This window comes from Pituophis catenifer, unplaced genomic scaffold (assembly GCF_029215685.1).
Source record: "Pituophis catenifer annectens isolate HBS135680 unplaced genomic scaffold, rPitCat1.0.hap2 SCAF_17, whole genome shotgun sequence".
Taxonomy (NCBI): Eukaryota; Metazoa; Chordata; class Lepidosauria; order Squamata; family Colubridae; genus Pituophis; species Pituophis catenifer.
The window spans coordinates 10,672,527-10,698,848 of NW_027256897.1; the positions used below are offsets into that span (position 1 = coordinate 10,672,527).

Here is a 26,322-nt window from a genome sequence, read left to right on the forward strand (position 1 = left end):
CGATGGGTTTAAGGAAAGGGGGAGCAGATCGAGAAAGGGAAGGAGTGGCAGGGCCCTTTGGGGGGGGGGAGGGCGGGGAGGTTTTTTTTTAAAAAAAAACAGTTCAAGTTTTAGAAAACAGCGACGATAAAACGACGACGAAAGAGAAAAGTCGGTTTGAAGGACTTAGAAGCGGAATGTCGAGCCCCCCGTATCCTAGGACATTTAAAAGAAATTCCAGGGGATTTTCTTGGCAACAATTACAGAAGTGGTTGATGGGGGCAGGATAAAACTGGGAGGAAAAAAAGGGGGGGGCAGGGGGATTTCTTTGCTTGTGGAATCAAGAGGGGAAAGAGGCCGAGAGGTCTTCGCTGTTATTTGCTTACATTCTTTAGGGCTGAGAATAGGGCCTGAAGTCACCATTCTCCTCCACCATTTGCAGACGGGTGGACTTCAACTCCCAGAATCCTCTCCTCCTGCCAAGCAAGCCCCCCGCCCCAAAAAAAGTTGTTACACATGCAGCCCCTTTCGCGAGAAAAGGAAGAGAAAGGGAATTGCAAGGGAAGAAGGGCGTCCTTCAAACTAAATCCATCTACCGGGGGTGGGGGTGGGTGGGAGAAACCGACCTAGAATCGTTCTACGTTATCTAAACTACGTTCCTACTTTTCTTCACCTAATACCTGAGTTCCTCAACAGCTTACATTCAGTTTTACCCTGTTTGGACAGCTCTCCTCCGAGCCCTTCTGCGGGCTGGGATGACAGCGGCGTTACCGGCAAGGCCAAACGTTACTTTCTGGCTCCTGGCATCCGCTATTTTTGACCCCCTATTTCCCGCTCGTGGGGCAGAAGAGAAGGGCGTAACATTAAGGATGCCAACGGTGGGTTTGCAACCGTGCATATCCCCTTCTGTGGAGGTCTTTAAGTGGAGGCCGGAAAGCCATTTCTGGCCACGGGGTGGTGGGTTCAAATTCCAGCCTCGAACCCGAGGTCGGGCTCGGGTTCTGACGCTCGGATTTTCGGCCGCGGGGACAGCTCACGAGCGATCCGCACAAGACCCGCCAGCCAGCCAAAGGGTAACGCCTGGTCCCATGGTGTGGACAGCTCTTTGCAGGGGGGGGGGGGAAGAAAACTGTAACCAAAAAAAGGGAAATAAAAATGCGATGAAACAAAAACGAGCTTTTTTTTCCGCCACCTGAGGAAAGTGACCGAGGACAGGTGACCCGTTTGGATTCGCACCGCTGCCCGTTGAGGTATTTTCTGGTTTCGAAGGAAGGAGGGGGATTTTCCTGAGAAAAAACAATAACAATGTGGCTGGGGAGACCCACGGAGCCACGGAAAGACCCGTCAATCCCAGCCACGGATTTTTACCCGTTCTGCTTTGCTGGCATCTGTCAGCAACCGTCAAGTGGGGGAAGGTGAGCCAAGCCCAGCCGGAAGCACCATCCCAGGGGGAGGTTCACCCCCCCACACACACAGTCAAATGCAAGAGGCCAAGGAACCTGTTACCAGGCTTGGGGTGGGGGGGGGGAATGCAAGATTTTGGGGTGAAGCCTTCAAAATTATTTCCTGGCCCCTTGGTGGGCAAGGAGACCCCTTCACCTGCAATTCCTGGATCGGTCTCAGCCCAGCCGCTCGCCTAGAGATGGGCCAAGCCTTGATTGAGCCACGTATATGGGGAGAAGAGATGCCGTGGACTAAGCCACGTTTTCAGCTCCGTGCTATTGTGTGAGTACGGGTCCAAGCCAGTGAACGGTGGGGCCTGGATCTGAAATAGCTGAGAAAATTCAGGGGACCCTCCCCCCTCCCGTCCCCAAGTGAAGAAGCACCAACTTCAGCTGAACCCCTGGAATGCTCAATGTCTATGGAGATCCTCAGTCCTCCAGGTCAAGGTTGTGCCAAAAGGTGCTTTTTTCAAGAGGCACCTGGACTTCCTTGGTTTTTCCTTGAAGACGTTTCGCTTTTCATCCATGAAGCTTCTTCAACTCTGACCGGATGGTGAAATAAAGCAAATATATCAGCAAATACAAATTTGGTATAAAATGGGGAATTCCGGTTTGGCGTCGCGGTGAGACAGTCGGGAAAATAGCGGACTCTGATGAGCCCTGCGGATACCCCAGCTGCCGAACCACCGCTGATAGGTCTTCGGACCGAATCCGTCTTGCAGGGATGGGGGAAGAAGAGGGGCCCCTCGGACGACCGAGAGGAACAGGCAAGTTCCTCGGAGGTTGGAGGGAACTCTCTGTGAGTTGGTGGCGGGGGGTGGCAGCCATGGTGGCTGCCACGAAGCTGTGACAACCGGGCAAGAAAAGTGTTGGAGGAAAGCGGAGAAAAACAGAGCTCTTTGAAGCCGGGCGAATGACAACAGCCCAGGCTTGTAACAACGTTTGGAACATCATTATCACTAATAATTAGAAGACCCCTAGCCTAAAACACCAGCTATGCAACAAAGGGGCTTTGGAAAAACTTTTTAAAATTTTACAATTTTAAAAAATTGGTATAAAATGGTTTGCCGTGAATGAGACTGCTTGAGGGCTCCTGGATTGGAGCTGAAAGGCGAAAGGGAAGCAGTATTCTCCCTCCCATATTAGGGCAGACCAGGTGCTTCGACAGAAAAATACTCGCTTCTTGGATGAGAAGCGAAACGCCTTCAAAGGGAAACAAGAAATGAGGGGATCCTTGGTGCTCTTTAAGCTTGCCTGTTTTCTTAAGGACGTTTCATTACCCAACTAGGTACCATCATCAGTGCTAGAAGGGGAGGGGATTTGGGTGGAGGAAGTGGAGGAGGAAGAGGAGGAGGATGACTTGTGGGGTCCTTGGTGCTCTCTGAACTTCCTTGCTTTCTTGCAGGGGTTTCATTGCCTTAACTAAGTAACATCGGTGCTAATCTATTAGTTACTACAGTACTAGCACTGATGAAGTTCTCTAGTTGGGTCATGAAACGTCTGCAAGAAAACCACCAAGCTCAGACCCCGTCATTTCAACCCTGAGTTACAAATATTTTCCTTTATTGAAAACAAGAAAAGTCCAGTTGCCGCTTGAAAAAAGCATACCTTTGGGATAACCCTGGAATGCTAGGATCAACCACCCCGATATGGTGGCAGTGTCCCAAATGGTTTTGTCTGTAGATTGTGGGGGGATTGTGTGGCAATGAATGAGCAGTGTGTGTGTGTGTGTGTGAAGGGAGGTCTCTGCAGGCTTTGGATGGGGGGAAGGGAGGGAGGCAGCTCCCTCCCTCCCTGCCCTATTGCTTGGCACTTCTCTAGGGCTCCGGCTGGGGTGAGGTTTTATGGGGGGGGGGGGACAGGCAACGGCCCACTGGGATGTGCCCTTGAGGTGTGAGCTGCAGAACTGGCAGGCAGCACCTTCTCCTTGAGGTAGTCTTAGTCATCAGCCCAAACCCCGCCCACCCCCTCCCCCGCTCCCTCCCCTCCCCAGTACAAAAAAAAAAAAAGAAGTCTAACATCCCCCCCAAAAAAACACTGTAACTAACATCTTCACATTTTGTAAACTGTGAGGGGACCCCCCCCACCCCCACCCAAAAAGCAGTGGGGCTGGCGGGTGGGGGAAAGGGGGTGGGGGAAAAAAAACCGTGCAGGGGTTGAAACAAAATCATACATTCAACTCTGTCGTGAAATAAATATTAGAGGAAAAAATGAGTCAAAATGAAACGAGGAAAGCAAAACGAAAAAAAAATAAAAAGCAAAAAAATAAATCTCACACACCCCCTCCTGACACACACACACATGCAAAGACAAACGGCCAGAACGAGCGAACGAATGAGGTTGCTTTCGTCCCCAAAGGATTCTCGGTGGCAAGGCTGCCCCGCCGGAGGCTGTTGAGATGGCTCCCCCCCGTCGCAGGGTGTCTAACTCCGTTCTTTGCTCATTAGTGTGTTTGTGTGTGTTGGGGGTGTCACGGAGCTCCAGGACGGCTTCATTCCTTGTTCATGGAGGCTCGACAAGAGTGCAGGACGGCCTTAAAGAGGAGGGGGAGCTGCTCCAGAGGGACATTCACCATTTTTCCTGACAAGGCAAAAAAACAAAAAAAAACCACAACACTCCGTGAATCGTGGCTACCGTGCCTGCGTCCTCCTGGGAGACCAATAGCCATAAGCACTTAAGACTTATATATCGCTTCGCAATGCTTTACAGCCCTCTGCTAAGCGGTTTGCAAAGTCAGCATTTTGGACCCCTGACAATTTGGGTCCTCGTTTTGCCGACCGTGGAAGGGACAGCAGGCGGAATCAACCTTGAGCCAGTCAGGATCGAACTCCTGGCAGTGAGCAGAGTTAGCCTGCAATGCTGCACGCTAACCATTGCGCCACCACAGCTGATGGTGTGGTGGCTAGATAGTGAGTGAGAGACAGACAGACAGACCCAGACAAGATAGATAAATATAGACAGTAGGTAGGTAGATAGATAGAGACAGAAAAACATACATATAGATGGTAGATGGATGGATGAGAGAGAGACAGACAGACAGAAATATAGATGGTTGGTTGGTTGGTAGGTAGGTAGGTAGATGGATGGATGAGAGAGACAGAGAGAGATGGATAGACAGAAAGACATAGATAGATAGATAGATAGATAGATAGATAGATAGATAGATAGATAGATAGATAGATAGATAGATAGATATAGCACTTGGATATATATATATATATATATATATGCAAAAAGTTAAAATCTCGGGTGTTTTCCCACGTCAGCAGCAGCAAATATAGATAAGCGACAGCTCTGGCCCTGCAACAGAGAACCCATAGCTTCTACATGAAACAGAGCCTGAAGATGACAGGATGTGAGCCTGTCGAAACGTTGCTTTAAGAAAAACTTTTAAAGTCACTGGTAAGATTTTAGCTGAGGTTTTAAGGGACCTTGCAGAGTGCTCTGTAAGGATTTTTAGAAGATTTTAAGCTGGGATTTTAAATATTTTAACCAACTTATTTATAATGATGCGGGAAAACACCCGATATTTTAATTTTTTGCATATGCACACCCGCGAAAACTTAAGAAGACATATATATCTCACATATATGTGAGATGAGACAGCTGCGATCTCACATTGCTCCTGGAAGCACGAAGCCGAGAACACCAGCCTGAAGATGACGAATGAGACTTCGTCGAAACGTCGCCAAGACACTTCCAATTTTACGTGGGAGAAGACCCGAATAACCAAAGACCTACATATATATATAACAATCTGGGTCCTCACTTTACCAACCTCAGAAGGACGGAAGGCTGAGTCAACCTTGAGCTACTAAGGATCGAACTGCTGGCAGCCATCAGTCAGCAGAATTAGTACTGCTTTCTAGCCATTGCGCCACCATGGCTCTTCGAAGAGAACCTGCCTCTTCTTAGCCTGGAGAATTTGAGAGCAAGTAGAAGGTGCCAGAAAGAGGCCCTTGCTTCGTTAGTTTAGAAATTGTGGGCTATTGGTCTCCAGAGGTTCTGGATGAAAACAAGTCCAACATTCCTGAGATGTTCCACAGGCTCATCCTAGAAGAGCAACTGGGTGCTTGGGAAGATCTTTGAGGTTTGGGAGCGATATCTGGCAACTCTTTAAGATGTATGGACTTCAACTCCCAGCATTCCCCAGCCGGATGGGAGTTGAAGTCCACACATCGTAGAGGTGCCAAGGTTAAGAAACACTGTTTGGGAGACTCCCATCTTCCAGCCCAAGCAGGATCTCCTTATCTGGATGAGTTGCTTACCTGCGATGTACCGGATTTCTGGCAGACACATCATCAGATCTGGAAACCGATTCGGCTGGTGCGGGTATTTGAACTCCATGAAGTCCTGGCAGACGTACCAGTATCGCTTGTTCAGCTGCTCCAGCTGGGAGGCGTTGGTCAGGCCCCGAATATCTGGATGGAGGACAGCACATGAAAAGGAGGAAGTGGAGGAAAAAAAGGAGAAAGAGGAGGAGAGGAGAGGAGGAAGAGGAAAGGAGGAGAAGAGAAGGAGGAGTGGAAAAAGAGGAAGAAAGGAAGAGGAGGAGAGAAGGAAGAGGAGACAAGGAAGAAGAAAGGAGGAGGAAAGGAGGAGGAGAGAAGGAGTGGAAAAAGAGGAGGAAAGGAGGAAGAGGAAAGGAGGAGGAGAAGAGGAGGAGTGGAAAAAGAGAAGGAGAGGAGGAGAGGAGGAAGAAAGGAGGAGAAAAGGAGGAGGGGAGGAGGAGAGGAGAAAGAGGAGAGGAGGTGGAGAAGAGAAGTAGGAGTGATAAAAAAGGAGGAGGAAAGGAGGAAGAAGAAAGGAGGAGGAGTGGAGGAGGAGAGGAGGAAGAAGAAAGGAGGAGGAGAGGAGGAGGAGAGGAGGAAGAAGAAAGGAGGAGAAAAGGAGGAGGGGAGGAGGAGGAGAAAGAGGAGACAAGGAAGAGGAAAGGAGGTGGAGAAGAGAAGGAGGAGTGGTAAAAGAGGAGGAGGAGAGGAGGAGGAGAGGAGGAAGAAGGAGGAGGAAAGGAGGAAGAAAGGAGGAGGGGAGGAGAAGGAGAGGAGAAAGAGGAGAGGAGGAGGAGAAGAGGAAAAAGAGGAAAGGAGGAGGAGAGGAGGAGGAGGAGAGGAGGAAGAAGGAGGAGGAAAGGAGGAAGAAAGGAGGAGAAGAGGAGAAGGAGAGGAGAAAGAGGAGAGGAGGAGAAGAGGAAAAAGAGGAAAGGAGGAGGAGAAAAGGAGGAGGGCAGAAGAGAGGAGATGAGGAAGAGGAAAGGAGGAGGAGAAGAGAAGGAGGAGTGGTAAAAGAGGAGGAGGAAAGGAGGAGGACGAGAGGAGGAAGAAGAAAGGAGGAGGAGGAGGAGGAGGAGGAAGAGGAAGAGCTTCAATCTATGGATCGAGAAGTTGTGAATGCTCCAACACGGGAAGTTTTTAAGAAGAGATTGGACAATCCTTTGTCTGAAATGGGATAGGATAGGGCCGTGATGGCGAACCTATGCCACGCGTGCCGGAAGTGGCACGCAGAGCCATCTCTCCGGGCACGCGAGCTGTCGCCTGTTGCTCTTCCGGGTTCCGGCCAGCTGATCTTCACGTGTGTGGGAGTGCCGGAAACTGGAAGAGCAGCTGCCTGGTGCCTGGTGAGCATGCGAGAGCCAGGAAGATGGTCTTCCGGTTTCCGGCAGGCATACTCGGTGCCGAAAAGGTTCGCCAACGCTGGGATAGGGTTTCCTGCCTGAACAGGGGGTTGGACTAGAAGACCTCCAAGGTCCCTTCCAACTCTGTTATTCTGTTATAATGCAACCCACTGTCTCTGTCCCTTGACCAAAGGACAACTGTCTTGCCTGTCAGGAGAGAAAGGCCTCCCAGAAGGAAGGAAGACGCCAACAGGGTGGTGAGAAGGTGTGCCCCGCCCACCTCCCAAATCTCAAGGCGGGCATTGGGCGCACCCAAGCGGCAGGGGTGGGTTCTAATTTTTTTTTACTGCCGGTTCTGTGGGCGTGGCTTATTTTGTGGGTGTGGCTTGGAGGTCATGTGACTAGGTGGGCGTGGCTAGCTGGGCAGAGTCATTTCTGGAAGGTCCTCGCACTTACGACCAGTCCTCGCACTTACGACCCGACTCATTTGTTTGCTTTTAACACTGATCAGCTGTAGGGCGGCCCTTTGAAGGCAAGAGTTTAAACAGTTTTTTTCCCTCTAGTCATCAGCTGGGACTCAGGCGGCAGCAATAGATTGGGGGTGGGGCCAAATAAAAGGTAAGAATAACGTGGGGGTGGGTGGGAGGGCGGGGGGGGGGGGAACCGGTTTGGTGACGTCATATCATCACCGCTACTGGCTCGGCCGAACCGGACCGAACCGGGAGGAACCCACCACTGCCAAGCGGTCATCACAACGATGTATTTGGGCCTGCCGCACAGCCCGTCTTGTATTATTATGCCTTCTTTGGCTCAGATTGCGATGAAGTTGGGGGCAGTGGTGGGTTTGAAATTTTTTTTACTACCGGTTCTGTGGCTTGGTGGGCATGGCAGGGGAAGGATACTGCAAAATCTCCATTCCCTCCCCACTCCTGGGCTAAGGATATTGCAAAATTTCCATTCCTTCCCCACTCCTGGGCTAAGGATATTGCAAAATCTCCATTCCCTCCCATTCCAGGGGAAGGACATTGCAAAATCTCCATTCCCTCCCCACTCCAGGGGAAGGATATTGCAAAATCTCCATTCCCACCCTACTCTGGGGCCAGCCAGAGGTGGTATTTGCTGGTTCTCTGAACTGCTCAAAATTTCCGCTACCAGTTCTCCAGAACCTGTCAGAACCTGCTGGATTTCACCCCTGAGTTGGGGGGTCCCTGGCTTTGTTTCTCTTTTTCCTTGATCCCATTTCACAGGCCTTTTTGGTCAGGCCTTTTGGGTCCAAGACGGAAACTTGGAGACCTTCTAGAAGTTGCCAATGAGAACTCCCAGGTTTCTTTGTCACTGGGCCACCGGGGATGAGGCCGTTTGGGAGATGTGATTGGCAACTTCTGGAGGGTCCCAGGTTGCCCCCCTGCGTGCTTGCCACGGGACCACGTGGTTTGTACCTTCTCTAACCACCATGAAACCACCAGAAGAACAGACCTTCTGGGCCAGGGCGAAAGCTCATCCTCGCGGCCGCTCACCTTGGTTGAGGAAGTTGATGGCCTTCATGCAGGCGTATTCCTCGTTGCTGACTTTCAACTGGCTGAACTTGCGATACAGGTAGATGAGTCTTTCCATAACTTCCATCCCTTCTTCGCTGAACCTTCAGGAAAGGAGAAAAAGATGGCTGAAGGACTCGATCCCCAGATCCTCTGGTCTCTCTCTCTCTCTGGTGCAGATCAGCTCCTGGCCTTGAGGAGCTAATGGAGGAGGAGGGCCCAGCAGAAGATGCAGGAGCAGAGAGATTGATGGAGCAGGGATTCTGGAGGTAGTAGCCATTTGCCGTGTCTTATATACAGAGATATATGGCACGCGGCTTAGAAAACGTGACTAAATAGGACGGCATAGCGCCGGGACCCACTGGTTATATACTCCTGACACAACAAGTGCCTTCCATTGTGTTGGAGGACATTTTCAATGACCTTAATTTAATTTAATTTAATTAATCATATTTCTATGCCGCCCAACTCCCAAGGGACTCTGGGCGGCTTACAACAGAAATAATACATTCTTTAAAGTTCCGTTCACGCCAAATGTCTCTCAGTTCCATATCCTCCATCATGTCAAAAAAGGATTAAGGAAATCTTGCTCGCATTTGAGTATTTTGCAAAAGTCTCTTCTTGTCCATTCTAGCATCCAATACTCCATTCCAGTCACCCAACGTTATACAAGATTTATAGTCCCAGTTTATCAATTTTGTATGTAGCAACTTGTAGAATCTGTCTTGTTGTTGGTTGGGTGCATATTCTCCCACTAAAAGTACTTTCTAATACAAACAGTGACATAAGTTAAAAAAAAAAACATGTAAAGCATTTTAAAAACATTAAAAGCCATTCACACCATCCATGGCCGGATCTCGCCAGATCACAAGAGCAAGATCAACGGCCCAAGGCCTGCTGGAAAAGCCAGGTCTTCACCGCTTTTCAGAAGGCCAATAGGGTGGGAGGTAACTGGTTCCAGAGAGCTGGGGCAGCCACAGAGAAGGCCCTCCTCCACGGGCCCACCAGCCGGCATTGTTTAGCTGACAAGACCTGGAGGAGACCAACTCTCTGGGATCTTACCCGTCGCTGGGAGCTATGCGGTAGAAGGCGGTCTCGAAGATAACCTGGCCCTGAGCCATGTAGAGCTTTAAAGATAATAACCAACACCTTGAATTGTGCCTGGAGATCAATAGGGAGCCAGTGCAGCTCGCAGAGAATTGGTGTAATATGGGTGTATCTAGGTGCACCCACGACAGCTCTCGCGGCTGCGTTCTGGACCAACTATAGTCTCCGAACACTCTTCAAAGGTAGCCCCATGTAGAGCGTGTTGCAATAATCTAACCGTGAGGTGACAAGGGCACGAGTGACTGTGAGGAGAGCCTCCTGATCCAAGTAGGGTTGCAATTGGTGCACCAGGCGAACCTGTGCAAAGGTCCCCCTAGCCACAGCTGACAGATGTTGCTCTAATCTTAGCTGTGAGTCTAGGAGGACACCCAAATTGCGAGCCTGTTCTGAGGGGGACAATTTCTCCCCTCCCCCCCAGAACCAGGGATGGACAATCGACATAGTCTTTAGGATGCAATACCCACAGCCACTCGGTCTTGCCTGGGTTAAGTCTAACCTAATATGATCCTCTCCTTGCTTCTTTTACACTGAAGGAATTCAGTTGAGTATCCATTCTGCAAAAAAACATTCCTGAGGCCAGGATGGGGCTGACCTGCTCAAACAGAACTCAAACATATTGGGTATGAAATTGGAGGAGGAACAAGTAAAAGAGACAATGATAGCATGGGCGAAAAACTTTGGTTTATACGACAGAATTGGATAAATGGCAGAAATTGTGGGACAGGAATTATAAATTAACGATGTCAGCTGCATATAAAGAGAATTTGTATAAGATGTTTTACAGGTGGCATTTACCACCGGCAAGGCTGGCAAAGACGTTTAAAGATAAATCGGCTAAATGTTGGAAGTGTCAACAACTACCTGGATCTTACTATCATATGTGAAGAAGCAAAGAAGTACTGGGGGAAAATTAAGACATGGTTGGAAGAGATGATACAACGAAGTATTGAGTTGAAACCAGAAATATTTCTGTTAGGACTTTTACCGGAAACCTATAATAAAGAGAATGTATATTTAATTATTCATGTACTAACTGCAGCTAGAATTGTATTTGCAGAATATTGGAAAAGTGGAGCGATTCTTATTGAAGAGAAGGTGATAAGGAAAATATTAGAATGTGCAGAAATGAATAGATTAACGTTAGCAATTAAGGAGAAAGAGCAAACCGAATATTATATGATATGGGAAGTATTTTATCAGTGGTTGGAGAATAAAAATGGAGCTTGGAAATGAAGGAGACCAAAAATAAGTAGAAAATTTATTAAGAAAGAGTTATAAATAAGAGGAAAATTGTTAGTATATGTATGAAGAGAATAACGGTATTTGATGTTAATATGGTATTATTAGTAAAAGATGTTAAGAAGACAATGGGGAATTTTAAATGCGTAATGTACTTAACGTATTATAAAATTAATGTTAATCCAAATGTGAAAGATATGATAAATGAGGAACGATGTAGCACAGAGATGTAAGTTCCCAGAAGACATCAGATTAGGGGGGCATTTTGGGGTCAGAGGAAGGGAAGGGTCCTTCCCCATCACCCACACCAAGATCCTGGTAGAGAGCCGAAGTCAACACATGGAAAAGAGCTTCAGCAGAAGGTATAGTCTGCCTTCAAGTTTCTAGGTTCTATCGTATCTCAGGACTTAAAATGGACACCTAACATCAAAAACGTCATCAAAAAAGCACAACAAAGAATGTTCTTTCTGCACCAACTCAGGAACTCCTTGGGTGCCCAAGGAGCTGCTGATCCAGTTCTACAGAGGAATTATTGAGTCTGTCATCTGCACCTCCATAACTGTCTGGTTTGGCTCTGCAACCCAACAAGACAGACACGGACTTCAACGGATAGTTAGAACTGCAGAAAAAAACAATAGCTACCAACCTGCCTTCCATGGAGGATCTGTATACTGCCCGAGTCAAAAAGAGGGCTGGGAAAATATCTACAGACCCCTCACATCCTGGACATAAATTGTTTCAACTCCTACCCTCAAAACGACGCTGTAGAGCACTGCACACCAGAACAACTAGACACAAGGACAGTTTTTTCCTGCATGCTAGCACTCTGCTAAACAAATAATTCCCTCAACACTGTCAAACTATTTACTAAGACTGTATTACTATTCTTCTTCTCATCTTTCCTAGGACCTATCTCCTCCCGCTTATTACTATAACCATGTTGCTTGAATCTTTATGATTTATATTGCTTTATTTGTTTCCTAGTATGATACGATTGCTTATTTAGTAACCTATGACTATCACTAAGTGTTGTATCTTATGATTCTTGATGAATGTATTTTATTTTTTCTTTATGTACACTGAGAGCGTATGCACCAAAGACAAATTCCTTCTGTGTCCAATCACACTTGGCCAATAAAGAATTCTCTTCTCTTCTCTTCTCTTCTCTTCTCTTCTCTTCTCTTCTCTTCTCTTCTCTTCTCTTCTCTTCTTTCATTGCATATTCTATTCTATTCTATTCTATTCTATTCTATTCTATTCTATTCTATTCTATTCTATTCTATTCTATTCTATTCTATTCTATTCCTATTCTATTTCATTCCATTCTGCATTCTATTCTATCTCTTATTCTATCCCTTATTCTATCCCCTATTCTATTTTATTCTATTCAATTCTATCCTTTATTCTATTCTATTCTATTCTATTCTATTCTATTCTATTCTATTCTATTCTATTCTATTCTATTCTATTCTATTCTATTCTATCCCTTATTCTATCCTCTATTCTATTCTATTCTATTCTATTCTATTCTATTCTATTCTATTCTATTCCCTATTCTATTCTATTCTATTCTATTCTATTCTATCCCCTATTCTATTCTATTCTATTCTATTCTATTCTATTCTATTCTATTCTATTCTATTCTATTCTATTCATTCTATTCTATCCTTTATTCTATTCTATTCTATCTTATTCTATCCTCTATTCTATTCTATTCTATTCTATTCTATTCTATTCTATTCTATTCTATTCTATTCTATTCTATTCTATTCTATTCCCTATTCTATTCTATTCTATTCTATTCTATTCTATTCTATTCTATTCTATTCTATTCTATTCTATTCTTATCTGGAGGCCACACCACCCATCGTCTCTGCCACCTCTTGGGTGACGGAAGCAGAATGCCTCAAAGATGCTTTTTCCAAAAGGAAGCCAGACTTCCTTGGTTTGTGTGTGTTTTGTTTTAGTTTTTCACCCAAGAAGCGTCTTTGTCACTTCCTTCGTGGATGAGAAGTGAGACCTTTTCAAAGAAAACAAGCCAAGAGACAGGCCAGCCTTTCCTTTGGGACAACCATGACCTGGATGATGGAGCATCTCCGTAAGACACTATGCCTAGTCCAGTGAAAAGAAGGACTGGGGGTGGGGTGGGAGCAGGGGTGAAATGCTCCCGGTTCGGACCGGATCGCCCAATCCAGTAGCGATGGCGGCGGGTGGTTCGGAGAACCGGTAGCAAAAATCCCTGCGCCCCCCCCCATGCCCAGCTGAGCCGAGCAATCATCAAAGGCTTTATTTTTTTTTTTTACTTTTAAAAGCGTTTTTCTACAACCTCTTCCGACGAAAAAATGCTTTTAAAAGTAAAAAAAAAAAAAAAGCCTCTGATGATCGCGCGGCTCAGCTGGGATCGTCAGAGGCTTTTCAAAGCATTTTTTTTCTGCAACCTCTTGGCCAAAGAGGTGGTTTAAAAAATGCTTTGAAAAGTCTCTGACGATCCCAGCTGAGTTGCCTGATCGGCAGAGGCTTTTCAAAGCATTAGAAAAAATGTTTTGAAAAGTTAAAAAAAAAAAAAGTTGGCCACACCCACCCAGTCACATTAACCCCACCCCCACCAAGCCACGCCCACAGAACCGGTAGTAACAAATTTTACATTTCACCCCTGGGGGTGGGGGTGATATGATAGTGATCTTCCAGTATTTGAGGGGCTGCCCCAAAAGAAGAGGGGGGTCAACTTATTCTCCAAAGCACCTGAGGGCAGGACAAGAAGCAACGGATGGAAACTCGTCAAGGAGAGAAGCAACTTGGAATTAAGGAGAAATTTCCTGACAGTGAGAAGAATTAACCAGTGGAACTGCTTGCCACCAGAAGTTGTGAATGCTCCAACACTGGAGGTTTTTAAGAAGAGGTTGGACAACCATTTGTCTGAAGTGGTGTAGGCTTTCCTGCCTAAGCAGAGGGTTGGACTAGAAGACCTCCAAGGTCCCTTCCAACTCTGTTATTCTGATTCTAGGGTTGGCTGGAAAGCATCCTAGGACCTGGGTCAGGTCTTCTGCATCTCTTTCTGGAGATGTCTGCCCCCCCCTTAGAGAATCACCGGAGGGCCCTCCCCCCCTCTCCCCAGAGACCCAATCTGGCGGCTGGTGCGGCCCTTTTCAGCTCCTGATAAGAGAACGGAGGAGATGAGAAAACCAGATGCTATAAATTTTACTCCTCGTTGCAAACGTGCAGCTGGGGGGGGGGGGTTTGTTGGACAAGGCTTGATTTAAAGGGAGGGTAGGAGTTTCAAGGCAAAGTCCGAAGCTTAGGGCGGGTCAAGGTTTCCAAAGGAAGAACAACGAAAGTGGGAGAGGCGAGACAGATGTGCAGGACATGGGGGGGGCTCCCCTCAGTCCCCGTGGCCAGGAGGAACACAGGGGGCTGGTGGTGAAAGAGCAGGCTCAACATCTGGAAAGGGGACAAGTCTTTCCTTTATCGGGGTTTTGCCCTGAGGGGGGCGCGGGGGGCGGGGGAAACCTCTTCAAAGCTGGTTTTGGGGAGGGAGACCCTAGAGAAGGTCGGGAGGAGGAGGTTCAAGGAAATGCTCACATCTGCTTGATAGGAAGTCTCCAGAGGTGGCCGAACACTTGTAAGGGAGCTGGGAAGGAAGGCTGATGATGAGGGATGGGGCAGAGGAGACCCCCAGATGATTTGGGGGGATGGAGGGGACCCCTGGATTGATTGGGGGGAGCAGAGGAGACCCCTGGATGATTTGGGGGGATGGAGGGGACCCCCAGATGATTTGGGGGGATGGAGGGGACCCCTGGATCGATTGGGGGGAGCAGAGGAAACCCCTGGATGAATTGGGGGATGGAAGGGACCCCCAGATGATTTGGGGGGGATGGAGGGGACCCCTGGATCGATTGGGGGGCAGAGGGGTCCCCTGGATGATTTGGGGGGATGGAGGGGACCCCTGGATCGATTGGGGGGCAGAGGGGTCCCCTGGATGATTTGGGGGGATGGAGGGGACCCCTGGATCGATTGGGGGGGGTAGAGGGGTTCCCTGGATGAATTGTGGGGGATGGAGCTTGGATGAATTGGGGGGATGGAGGGGACCCCTGGATCGTTTGGGGGGAGCAGAGGAAACCCCTGGATGAATTGGGGGATGGAAGGGACCCCCAGATGATTTGGGGGGATGGAGGGGACCCCTGGATCGATTGGGGGGAGCAGAGGAAACCCCTGGATGAATTGGGGGATGGAAGGGACCCCCAGATGATTTGGGGGGGACGGAGGGAACCTTGGAGTTTGGGTGATAGAGGGGGACCCCAGGATGAATTGGGGGGACAGTGGGGACCCCTGGATGGCTCTCCAAACACCACATACAGGTCCTCGGCTCACAACAGTTCCATATAGTGACCGTTCAGTTACGATGGCGCTGAAAAAAAAGGGACTTACGGCTGTTGTTTTTTTTTCCACACTCCCAACCGTTTTTGGGATCAACATTCATACGCTCAGCAGCCGATTCGTATTTATGACGGGTTGCAGCATCCCGGGGTGTGGGTGCGTGCGTGCGTGTGTCACACAATCCCCTTCTGCAAGCTTCTGAGGTGCAAAAAGTCAACGGGGGGAAGCTAACAAGGCTGTTAAGCAAATCTGGTTTCCCCATCGAGTCTGCTCATCGGAAGGCGGCGAAAAGGGGATCGCGTGACACCCCCCCCCCCTGGGATGCTGTGACCGTCATAAATATGGTTCAGATGTCAAGGATCTGCATGTAAATCACCTCACCACGGGCATTCTATGAAAGTTGTTCAGTGTGAAATTTTTTTCCCCCAGTGCTGCTTTAAAACTTAAAACTGTCACTAAGCAAATGGTTGTAAATCGAGGACGACCTGGGCTCCTGCTCAACCTGGGTCTGTGGGGTATTTGGGATCCAAGGGCCCAAATGTCTTCTGCCTGGACAACAGAGGTGGGCTTCAGCAGGTTCTGACCAGTTCTGGAGAACCGGTAGCGGAGATTTTGAGTAGTTCAGAGAACTGAGAGTAAAAATTCTGACTGGCCCCACTCCTATCTATTCTCTTGCCTTCTGAGTCCCAACTGATCGGGAGGAAATGGGGATTTTGCAGGATCCTTCCCCTGGAGTGGGGTGGGAATGGAGATTTTACAGTATCCTTCCCCTGGAGTGGGGAGGGAATGGAGATTTTACAGTATCCTTCTCCTGGAGTGGGGAGGGAACGGAGATTTTATATTATCCTTCCCCTGGAGTGGGGAGGGAATGGAGATTTTTTTTTTTTTAAATTTGATTTATATGCCGCCCTTCTCCGGAGACTCAGGGCGGCTTACAATGTGCTCAGCAATAGAGCACATGGAGTGGGGAGGGAATGGAGATTTTACAGTATCCTTCCCCTGCCACGCCCACCAAGCCATGCCAACACCCACTAAGCCACACCCACAGAACCGCTGGTAAAAAATTTTGAAACCCACCACTGCAGGACAAGGGAGGGCACCCCCCCCTTTTTTAAGAAAGGGCCCATCCTGGCTTCCCCTTTTGCCAATCGAGACCGTTTGGCCGAAATTCCCCCAAAAGGGAGAAAGAATCCAGATGTCCAAAAAAAAAAAACCACTCACCAACACTGATGATGTTACCTAGTTGGGTCATGAAACGTCTGGAGGAAAATAACCCAGCTCAGAGAGCACCAAGGAACCCTCCAAAGCTTTTTTTTTTTTTTTTTACCTGTGAAGCTCATCGTCGGAGGGCGAATACTTGGCGGTCACATCCGCCAGGTCCCCGAAGATCTGCTTGCTGTAGACGGTGAGGGAGGAAAGGAGGATCAGCTCCTGCCAGGTGGAGCTCAGGAGGCAGGTGTAGTCCTTGATGGACAGCTCGCAGAAAAAGGGCAGTTTCTTGATCCAGGAGATCTGGCGGAAGAGAAGCTCGTCCGCCAGACGGCACAGCAGGGCAAACAGCTCGGCCTGGGTCACTCTGTACCTGCGGGAGCCGGGAACAGGAAAGAGTAAAAATAAAGTGTAAAAATAAAGAGTGGGACTATTTATCTTCTATGGTGGACATGTGATAAAGCAAAAAGATAAAATAAAAACTGGAATACGATTCACATTTTAATACAAAAAAAAAATCTTTGAAAATGGGAGATAAAAACGAAGATAGAATTTTTCCTTTTGGGTTTAAACATGGAAAAAAGAAACGAGAGGGAAAAAAAATTGGAGCTTTGTTATTATCTATGTTGACCGCAGCTATAAGACTATAATGAATGCGCAAAAATGGAAGGGCACTTCGATTCCTACCATGGACGAACAGTTGCAGAAGCGGATGGGAGTTTGGCCGAAATGGCAAAATTGGCTATTTGGATTAAAGAAAAAAAAGAATAGAAGTGCTTTTGTTCCCACACGGAGACCGCTTCTGAACTTCGTGCTTGAAGTGGCAAAGAACGAAACTTCGATTTTGGGGGTTTTACCGAATTAGACCCGTGATGGCGAACCTATGAGCCATTGCCCCAGCTCAGCTCCACTGCGCGTACATGCCTGCCTCCTGCCCGCCAGCTGATTTTAGAGTCTCTGCCGTGCATGTGCAGGTGTAGTGCCCCCCGGCAGCCCATTTTTGCTCCCAGGAGGCTGCAGGGAGGCCTACTAGGCCCGAAACGGGGAGTGGGTGTGTGTGTGTCTCCCACGGCCCGTTTTTGCTTCCAGGAGGCTGGAGGAAGGCTTACTAGGCCCGAAACGGGGCATGGGGGGATGGGACGGGCTGGCCCCCTCCACGGCCTGTTTTTGCTCCAAGGAGGCTGGAGGAAGGCTTATGAGGCCCGAAACGGGGCATGGGGCGGTGGGGTGGGCTGCCCCCCCCACAGCCCGTTTTTGCTCCCAGGAGGCTGCAGGGTGGCCTACTAGGCCCGAAACGGGGCGTGAGGGGGTGCCCCCCCCACGGCCCATTTTTGCTCCCAGGGAGGCTTGCTAGGCCCGAAACGGGACGTGGGGGCATGGGGAGGTGGCCACCCAAGGCCCCTTTTTGCTCCCTGGAGGCTGCAGGGAGGCCTACTAGGCCCGAAACGGGGCGTGGGGGGAGTGAGGGCCTAGTAGCCCTCTTTCTTTTTTTTTACTATTTTACTTATTTATTTTATAGGGACGTGGTATCTCAGTGGCTAAGATGCTGAGCTTGTCGATTGAAAGTTCGGCAGTTTTGGCGGTTCGAATCCCTAGCGCCTTGTAACGGGGTGAGCTCCCGTTACTTGTCCCAGCTTCTGCCAACCTAGCAGTTCAAAAGCTCATAAAAAAAAAAAATGCAAGTAGAAAAATAGGGACCACCTTTGGTGGGAAGGGAACAGCGCTCCGTGCGCCTTTGGCGTTGAGTCTTGCCGGCCATATGACCACGGAGACGTCTTCGGACAGCGCTGGCTCTTCGGCTTTGAAACGGAGAGGAGCACTGCCCCCTAGAGTCGGGAACGACTAGCACAGATGTGCGAGGGGAACCTTTACCTTTACCCATTGCAGGATGAAGTCCTCTTCCCCATGCTTCCAACTAATACGGTCCCGAGTTTTCTTTCGCCAGTCAGGCCCGCAATACTCACTTAATAGATTTAATTATATTTAAGTGACTGACGTCAGTGCCGAGAGGAAGAAGAGGAAGGAGGGAGAGCTGCCACTCACCCGTCTTCAATCAGCATCGGGGTGCCCAAGGGCTCCTGGTCTTCTGCAGACACCAGCTGGCTGATGAGGAGCCCGTGGGCCTGGGCGTCGAGGCTACGGGGCTGGGGGGGCAGCAGGGCCGTGTGAGTGGGGCAGCTGAGAAGGTGCGGCAGGTACTGGTATGGGGTGGACACCGGCGTGCCCATGTATTGATCCCTGAGAACTGTAAATCCGTTCATCTCCACAGACCTACTGGAAGAGGCAAGGCAGGGCTGAGAGAGAAGGGAGAGGGAAGAGATACCCTCGACCGATCTGAAGGCCTCCCCCCCCCGGGTCTCCCTGCCCCACAAAGCCTGGGCTGCCCTCCGCGGAGTCCCACCTCGAAGACGGAGTCGAGACCGGGGAAGGCTGGTTGCTTTCCGACACCCCGTTCCCCGGGGAGCTGTTGTCGCTGTCTCCGTTGTTACACCAGGAGATGTTGGGCTCCCCTTCGAACTCCTGGCCGGACATGATCCGCTCGATCTCTTCCTCGGAGATCTGCACACACCCGCCCCCGGAGAAAGAAAAACCGGGGAGCGGAGGGTTAAATGGATCGCTTGGATTGGACGGTTTGGGTTTGTGGCTCGGCCCATCTATTCGGCCAGCGGAAGAGCCGCAAAATCCACCCTCTGGGGATTGGGGGGGGGAGCAGGTGGGAATTTGGCAGCAGCAGGAAAGCCACACCTTGCAAGGTAGCAGCTCACCTGGACAGGTCCAATGCTCTTGTTCCTGCCCCCGGGCATGCCGTCTTCACGGATGGCTGGCAGGGAAGGAAAAAGGAAGCTGGTCAGGACTCTAGCAAGATGCCCAGCTAACCCTCTGTAGAAGCGAAGCATTTTTCCCTCCATGCTCTTATATTAGAGAGCCCTTTGGTGACTTCTACATTGGCGTGGCCCATGTGCCGAAGGCCTCAGGACCGCCTCCCCCCTTGACTGTAGAGGTCATAGAGCCGCGGTGGCGCAGTGGTGAGAATGCAGGATGGCAGGCTAACTCTGCCGACTGCCAGCAGTTCGATTCCCACCGGCTCAAGGTTGACTCGTCCTTCTGAGGTCAGTCAAATGAGGACCGGATTGTCGGGGGCAATAGGTTGGCTCTGTAAACAGCTTAAGGAGGGGTATAAAGCACTGTGAAGTAGTATGTAAGTCTAAGTGCTATGGCTGTCTATCTCTATGCCTGCCTGCCCCTCCCCCCTCTATCTATCTATCTATCTATCTATCTATCTATCTATCTATCTATCTATCTATCTATCTCTTATCCTATCCATTCATCTATTATCTATTATCTATCATCTATCAATCTATCCTATCCTATCCTATCCATTCCATCCTATCCATCCATCTATCTATCTCTATATCTATCTATCTTTCTCTCTCTCTCTCTTATCCTATCCATCCATCTATTATCTATCTATTATCTATCAATCTATCCTATCCTATCCTATCCTATCCTATCCTATCCTATCCTATCCTATCCAATCATCCATCCATCCATCTATCTAGCTATCTTTCTCTCTCTCTATCTTATCTTATCCTATCCATCCCTCTATTATCTATTATCTATCATCTATCAATCTATCCTATCCTATCCATTCCATTCCATTCCATCCGATCCATCCATCATCTATCTATCTCTATATCTATCTTTCTCTCTCTCTCTATGTTATCCTATCCATCCATCTATTATCTATCTATTATCTACTATCAATCTATCCTATCCTATCCTATCCTATCCTATCCTATCCTATCCTATCCTATCCTATCCTATCCAATCCAATCATCCATCTATCTATCTTTCTCTCTCTATCTTATCTTATCTTATCTTATCCTATCCTGTCCATCCCTCTATTATCTATCATCTATCTATCTATCCTATCCTATCCATTCCATTCCATTCCATCCTATCCATCCATCCATCATCTATCTCTCTATATCTATCTATCTTTCTCTCTCTCTATCTTATCCTATCCATCCATCTATTATCTATGTATTATCTATCTATTATCTATCAATCTATCCTATCCTATCCTATCCTATCCTATCCTATCCTATCCTATCCTATCCTATCCTATCCTATCCAATCATCCATCCATCCATCCATCCATCCATCCATCCATCCATCCATCCATCCATCCATCTATCTATCTATCTATCTATCTATCTATTTATCTATCTATCTATCTATCAGCTGTGGTGGTGCAATGGTTAGAATGCAGTATGGAAGGCTAAATCTGCCAACTGTCAGCAGTTCGATCCTGACCGGCTCAAGTTTGACTCGGCCTTCCGTTCTTCCGAGGTTGATAAAATGAGGACCCAGATTGTTGGAGGCAAGAGGCTGACTCTGTAAACCGCTTAGAGAGAGGCTGTAAAGCACTGTGGAGCAGTATAGAAGTCTAAGTGCTATTGCTATGTGATCTCCTGACCAGGAGGAGGCGCTACATGACACGTTTTGTGCCCCCCATCAGGATTCTTCAGTCAGAAGGCGACCTCTGCATTTTAGGTAATCCTCGACTTACAACCTTAACTGAGCCCCGTAAATCGTGCCAGCTGTGGATGAGAAGGCCACCAACCCTGGTCCAACCTGATCAGCAGAGAGATGGATCCGTACAACTTTCTCTTCTCCCTAGACAACAGGGTTCTCAACCGCCCCGCTGGCCAGGGAAAAGAGGGGCTCCACCTTGGGGATGTTGGTTGGTGTGTGTGTGTGTGTGTGTGTGTGTGTGTGTGTGTGTGTGTGTAGCAGACGGACTTTTGTTTGCTTGTTTAAGTAGGTCCGCACTTGCTTTCTGGAGACTCCCGGTTGAGTGTTGCATCATTGCTGGCCACAGCTGGTCGAAGACCTTCAGGCGCCCTCTGGTGGCCACACACCACTCCAGCTGCTGCCCCCTGGGGAAACCACACCACTCCAGCTGCTGCCCCCCTGTTTCCCGCTCTCTTGGGGTGCTGATGGGAAGCCGGCCTCCAAGTGCCAACCAGATGCAAGGAAGAAAACAGCCCCGTTTCTTAAAATGAGCAGCTGTGGCCTGAAGACCCCGCCCAGACCCTGGACAGCAGCTCCTGAAACTTCTCTAAAGTAGCTTCCACCATCCTAGGATCACGGGAAGGTTGCTTAGATGGGGTCAGCCATGATCCATCTCTCTTTCGGTCTCTCATCTCTTTCTGACTTTCTTTCCGCCTCTTTCCTCTCTGTCTCTTTCCTCTTTCTTTCTCTCTCTCTTTCCATCTCTTTTTGTCTCTCTTTCCTCTTTCTGTCTCTCTTTTTCTCTCTCACTTCCCTCTTTCTGTCTCTCTTTCCTCTCTGTCTCTCTTCTCTTTCAGTCTTTCCTCTCACTTTCTGTCTCTCTTTCCTCTTTCTGTCTCTTCTGTTTCTCTCTTTTCTTTTTCTCTCTGTCTCTTTTCTCTCTTTCTGTCTCTCTCTCCTCTCTTTCTGTCTCTCTTTCCTTCTACTATGAAGTAGAAATAGAATGGAATAGAAATAGAAATAGAAATAGAAATGGAATGGAATAGAATAGAATAGAATAATGGAATGGAAAATAGAATAGAATAGAATAATGGAATGGAATGGAAAACAGAATAGAATAGAATAAGCAATGGAATGGAATGGAATGGAATGGAATAGAATAGAATAATGGAATGGAAAATAGAATAGAATAGAATAGAATAGAATAGAATAGAATAGAATAGAATAGAATAGAATAGAATAGAATAAGGAATGGAATGGAATGGAATGGAATGGAATGGAATGGAATAGAATAGAATAGAATAGAATAGAATAGAATAGAATAGAATAGAATAGAATAGAATAGAATAGAATAGAATAGAATAGAATAGAATAGAATAGAATAGAATAGAACAGAACAGAACAGAACAGAACAGAACAGGTTGACTGGAATAGAATAGAATAGAATAGAATTACAATTATAATGGAATAGAATGGAATGGAATCAAGATGGAAGGGACCTTGGAGGTCTTCTAGTCCAGCCCCCTGCTCAAAAATTCTGACTGGCCCCACCCTCATCTATTCTCTGCCTCCCGAGTCCCAGCTGATCGGGAGGAAATGGGGATTTTGCAGTATCCTTCCCCTGGATTGGGGAGGGAATGGAGATTTTGCAGTATCCTTCCCCTGCCACGCCCACCAAGCCACGCCCACAGAACCGGTAGTAAAAAAATTTGAAACCCAACTCAACCCAAGCCCGCCCCTCCGCTTCCCGCCCGATCGATCGGCACCTTTCCGGTTCATCCCCATCTGGAGGCACTTGAGGAGTCGGCAGTACTGGCAGCGGTTGCGCTGCTTGCGGGACATGACGCAGTTCTTGTCACGGCTGCATCGGTAGACTCGCCGGTTGCAGATGCTGCGCTTGAAGAAGCCTTTGCAGCCCTCGCAGGAGATGATGCCGTAGTGGAGGCCCGTGGCTCGGTCCCCGCAGATCAGGCAGGTGCGCTGGTCCACCCGGTCGTCTGCGGGAGGAAGGCGAGGAGGATGACCAGGTGAACGGTTGGGGGGGGGAGGAGGGGGGGAGAAAAGGATATGCCTCGTGACACAACTGAACCTGGTGGAAGTCAAAGCAGGGCACTTTCGAAGGGGTTCTTGAGTATAATCTCTCTCTATCCCCTCCATGTAGGAGTTAAGATATTGGAAGCAGCTTGGTTTATCTATCTATCTCTCTTTCCATATCTATCTGTCCATCCACCCACCTGTTCTACCTATCTACAACTCTTAAATACATCCATATCTACCTACCTACCTACAACTCTTAATTACATATCTATCCATCTATCTCTATTTATCATCCATATCTATCATCCATATCTACCTACCTACCTACCTACAACTCTTAAATACATATCTATCCATCTATCTCTAATTATCATCCATATCTATCATCTATCTCTATCATCTATATCTACCTACCTACCTACAACTCTTAAATACATATCTATCCATCCATCTATCTCTATCATTCATATCTATCATCCATATCTACCTACCTACCTACCTACAACTCTTAAATACATATCTATCCATCTATCTCTAATTATCATCCATATCTATCATCTATCTCTATCATCTATATCTACCTACCTACCTACAACTCTTAAATACATATCTATCCATCCATCTATCTCTATCATTCATATCTATCATCCATATCTACCTACCTACCTACCTACAACTCTTAAATACATATCTATCCATCTATCTCTAATTATCATCCATATCTATCATCTATCTCTATCATCTATATCTACATACCTACCTACAACTCTTAAATACATATCTATCCATCCATCTATCTCTATCATTCATATCTATCTATCATCCATATCTACCTACCTACTGGGTTTTCCCGAAAATAAGACCCGGTCTTATATTTTTTTGAGCCCGAAATAAGCACTTGGCCTTATTTTCGGGGAGGTCTTATTATTTTGGGGCACCTGGAGCAAGACGGAGTTCCTCTTGCTGTCTTACCTGATTTCCAGCTCTGTCTCCCTAACCCTAACCAGAGGAAATGGTGGGGACCGGCTGCACATCCGGTTAAATATTTTCAGGGAGGGCTTATTTTTGGGGAGGGCTTATTTTTTTGGGGGGGCTCATTTTAGCACATACACTCAAAAGCCCGATTATGTAGGCTTATTATACGGGGAGGTCTTATTTTCAGGGAACGGGGTACCTACCTCTCTTAAATACATCCATCTCTCTCTCTGTCTGTCTGTCTGTCTCGCTATCTACCTACCGATCCTATATCCCAACTCAGAGAATAAGAGAGATGGAAGGGATCCTGGAGGTCTTCTAATCCACCCCCCTGGTCAGGCAGGAAAACCTATGCCATTTCAGATAAATGATTCTCCCATCTCTTCTTGAAAATCTCCAGTGATGGGAGTACCCACAAGGGGAGAAACACTACTTAGAACATACAATCACAGGCTTGGAAGGGACCTTGGAGGTCTTCTAGTCCAACCCCCTGCTCAAGCAGGAGATTTTACACCATTTCAGACAAATGGTTATCCAACATCTTCTTAAAAACCTCCAGTGTTGGAGCACCCACAACTTCCACTGGTTAATTGTTCTATCAGGAAATTCTTAGTTCTAGGTTGCTTCTCTCCTTGATTGGTTTCCACTGGTTGCTTCTTCTCCTGCCTCCAAGTGCTTTGGAGAATAGATTGATCCCCTTTTTCCTAGTGGCAAACCCTCAAATATTGGAACACCCCTATCATGTCACCCCTAGTCCTTCCTTTTGTAAAACTATACCCGATTCCTTCAACGGGCGGGGACCCCTGAAGGGTCAGAGGGAGAGGTGAGATGGGGGCTGGCAAAGCAGACGAGAAGAGAAACATCTGGACTCAAGCCATCTTCTCTGGACTCTAGAAAGAGTGGGGTGGGCCTCGGCTTCCTCACCCCAAAGTGTGAACTCGGGTAGGTGTGAATGTTTACTCCTGCCACTTGTTTCCCTGCTTTCAGAAGGGCCCAGCAGAACCTCAACTGAAGTGCCAAGATAGAATAGAATAACAGAGTTGGAAGGGACCTTGGAGGTCTTCTAGTCCAACCCCCTGCTTAGGCAGGAAACCCTCCACCACTTCAGACAAATGGTTATCCAACCTCTTCTTAAAAACTTCCAGTGTTGGAGCATTCACAACTTCTGGAGGCAAGTTGTTCCACCGATTAATTGTTTGTAACTATCAGGAAATTTCTCCTTAGATCTAGGTTGCTTCTCTCCTTGGTTAGTTTCCACCCATTGCTTCTTCTTCTACCCTCAGGTGCTTTGGAGAATAGCTTGACTCCCTCTTCTTTGTGGCAGCCCCTGAGATATTGGAAGACTGCTATCTTGTCTCCCCTAGTCCTTCTTTTCATTAAACTAGACATACCCAGTTCCTGCAACCGTTCTTCATATGTTTTAGCCTCCAGTCCCTTAATCCTCTTTGTGGCTCTTCTCTGCACTCTTTCTAGAGTCTCCACATCTTTTTTACATCGTGGCGACCAAAACTGGATGAAGGATTCCAAGTGTGGCCTTATCAAGGCCTTATAAAGTGCTATTAATCCTTCACCTGATCTTGATTCTATCCTTCTGTTGATGCAGTCTAGAACTGTGTTGGCTTTTTGGGCAGCTGCAACACATGGTTGGCTCCTATTTAAATGGTTGTCCACTAGGACTCCAAGATCCCCCTCACAGTCACCACTATTGAATGAGCTACCACCTATACTGTACCTGTACATTTTGTTTTTCTTGCCTAAATGTAGAACCTTCCAACCATTGAATTTCATTTTCTTAGATAGCACCCAATGTTCAAGTCTGTCCATATCCTTCTGTATCTTGAGCCTATCTGCTGGAGTGTTTGCTATTCCTGCCAGCTTGGTGTCATCTGCAAATTTGATGAGTTCCCCATCTATCCCCTCGTCCAAGTCATTGATGAAGATGTTGAAGAGTCCTGGGCCTAAAACAGAGCCTTGGGGTACCCACTGCATACCTCCCTCCATGTAGATGCAGTTCCATTGAGGACTACATGTTGAGTGTGGTCAGCCAGTTACAAATCCATCTGGTGGTGATGCTGTCTAACCCACATTTTCCTACTTTATCTAGTAGTAGGTTATGGCCTACTTTATCAAATGCCTTACTGAAGCCCAAGTCAATTATATCCACAGTATTCCTCTGGTCCACTAATTTTGTCACTTTGTCAAAGAACGCAAGTGATTGTCCACTAGGACTCCCAAGATCCTTCTCACAGTTATTACTATTGAGTGAGCTACCATCTATACTGTACCTGTGCAT

At 47.7% G+C, this 26,322-nt stretch overlaps 1 protein-coding gene across 1 annotated transcript; it reads right to left on the minus strand.

Annotated features, from left to right (window-relative positions):
• Positions 1–3,912: 3,912 nt before the first annotated feature.
• On the minus strand, positions 3,913–26,322 carry NR6A1 (nuclear receptor subfamily 6 group A member 1). Its single transcript, XM_070955910.1, has 9 exons — positions 26,169–26,322; positions 22,784–23,014; positions 19,265–19,320; positions 18,901–19,058; positions 18,543–18,770; positions 16,618–16,872; positions 8,553–8,674; positions 5,690–5,842; positions 3,913–4,001 (listed from the first exon to the last, which is right to left on the minus strand). Exons 1-9 carry the CDS (start codon positions 26,320–26,322, stop codon positions 3,913–3,915), a joined length of 1,446 nt encoding a protein of 481 aa, XP_070812011.1.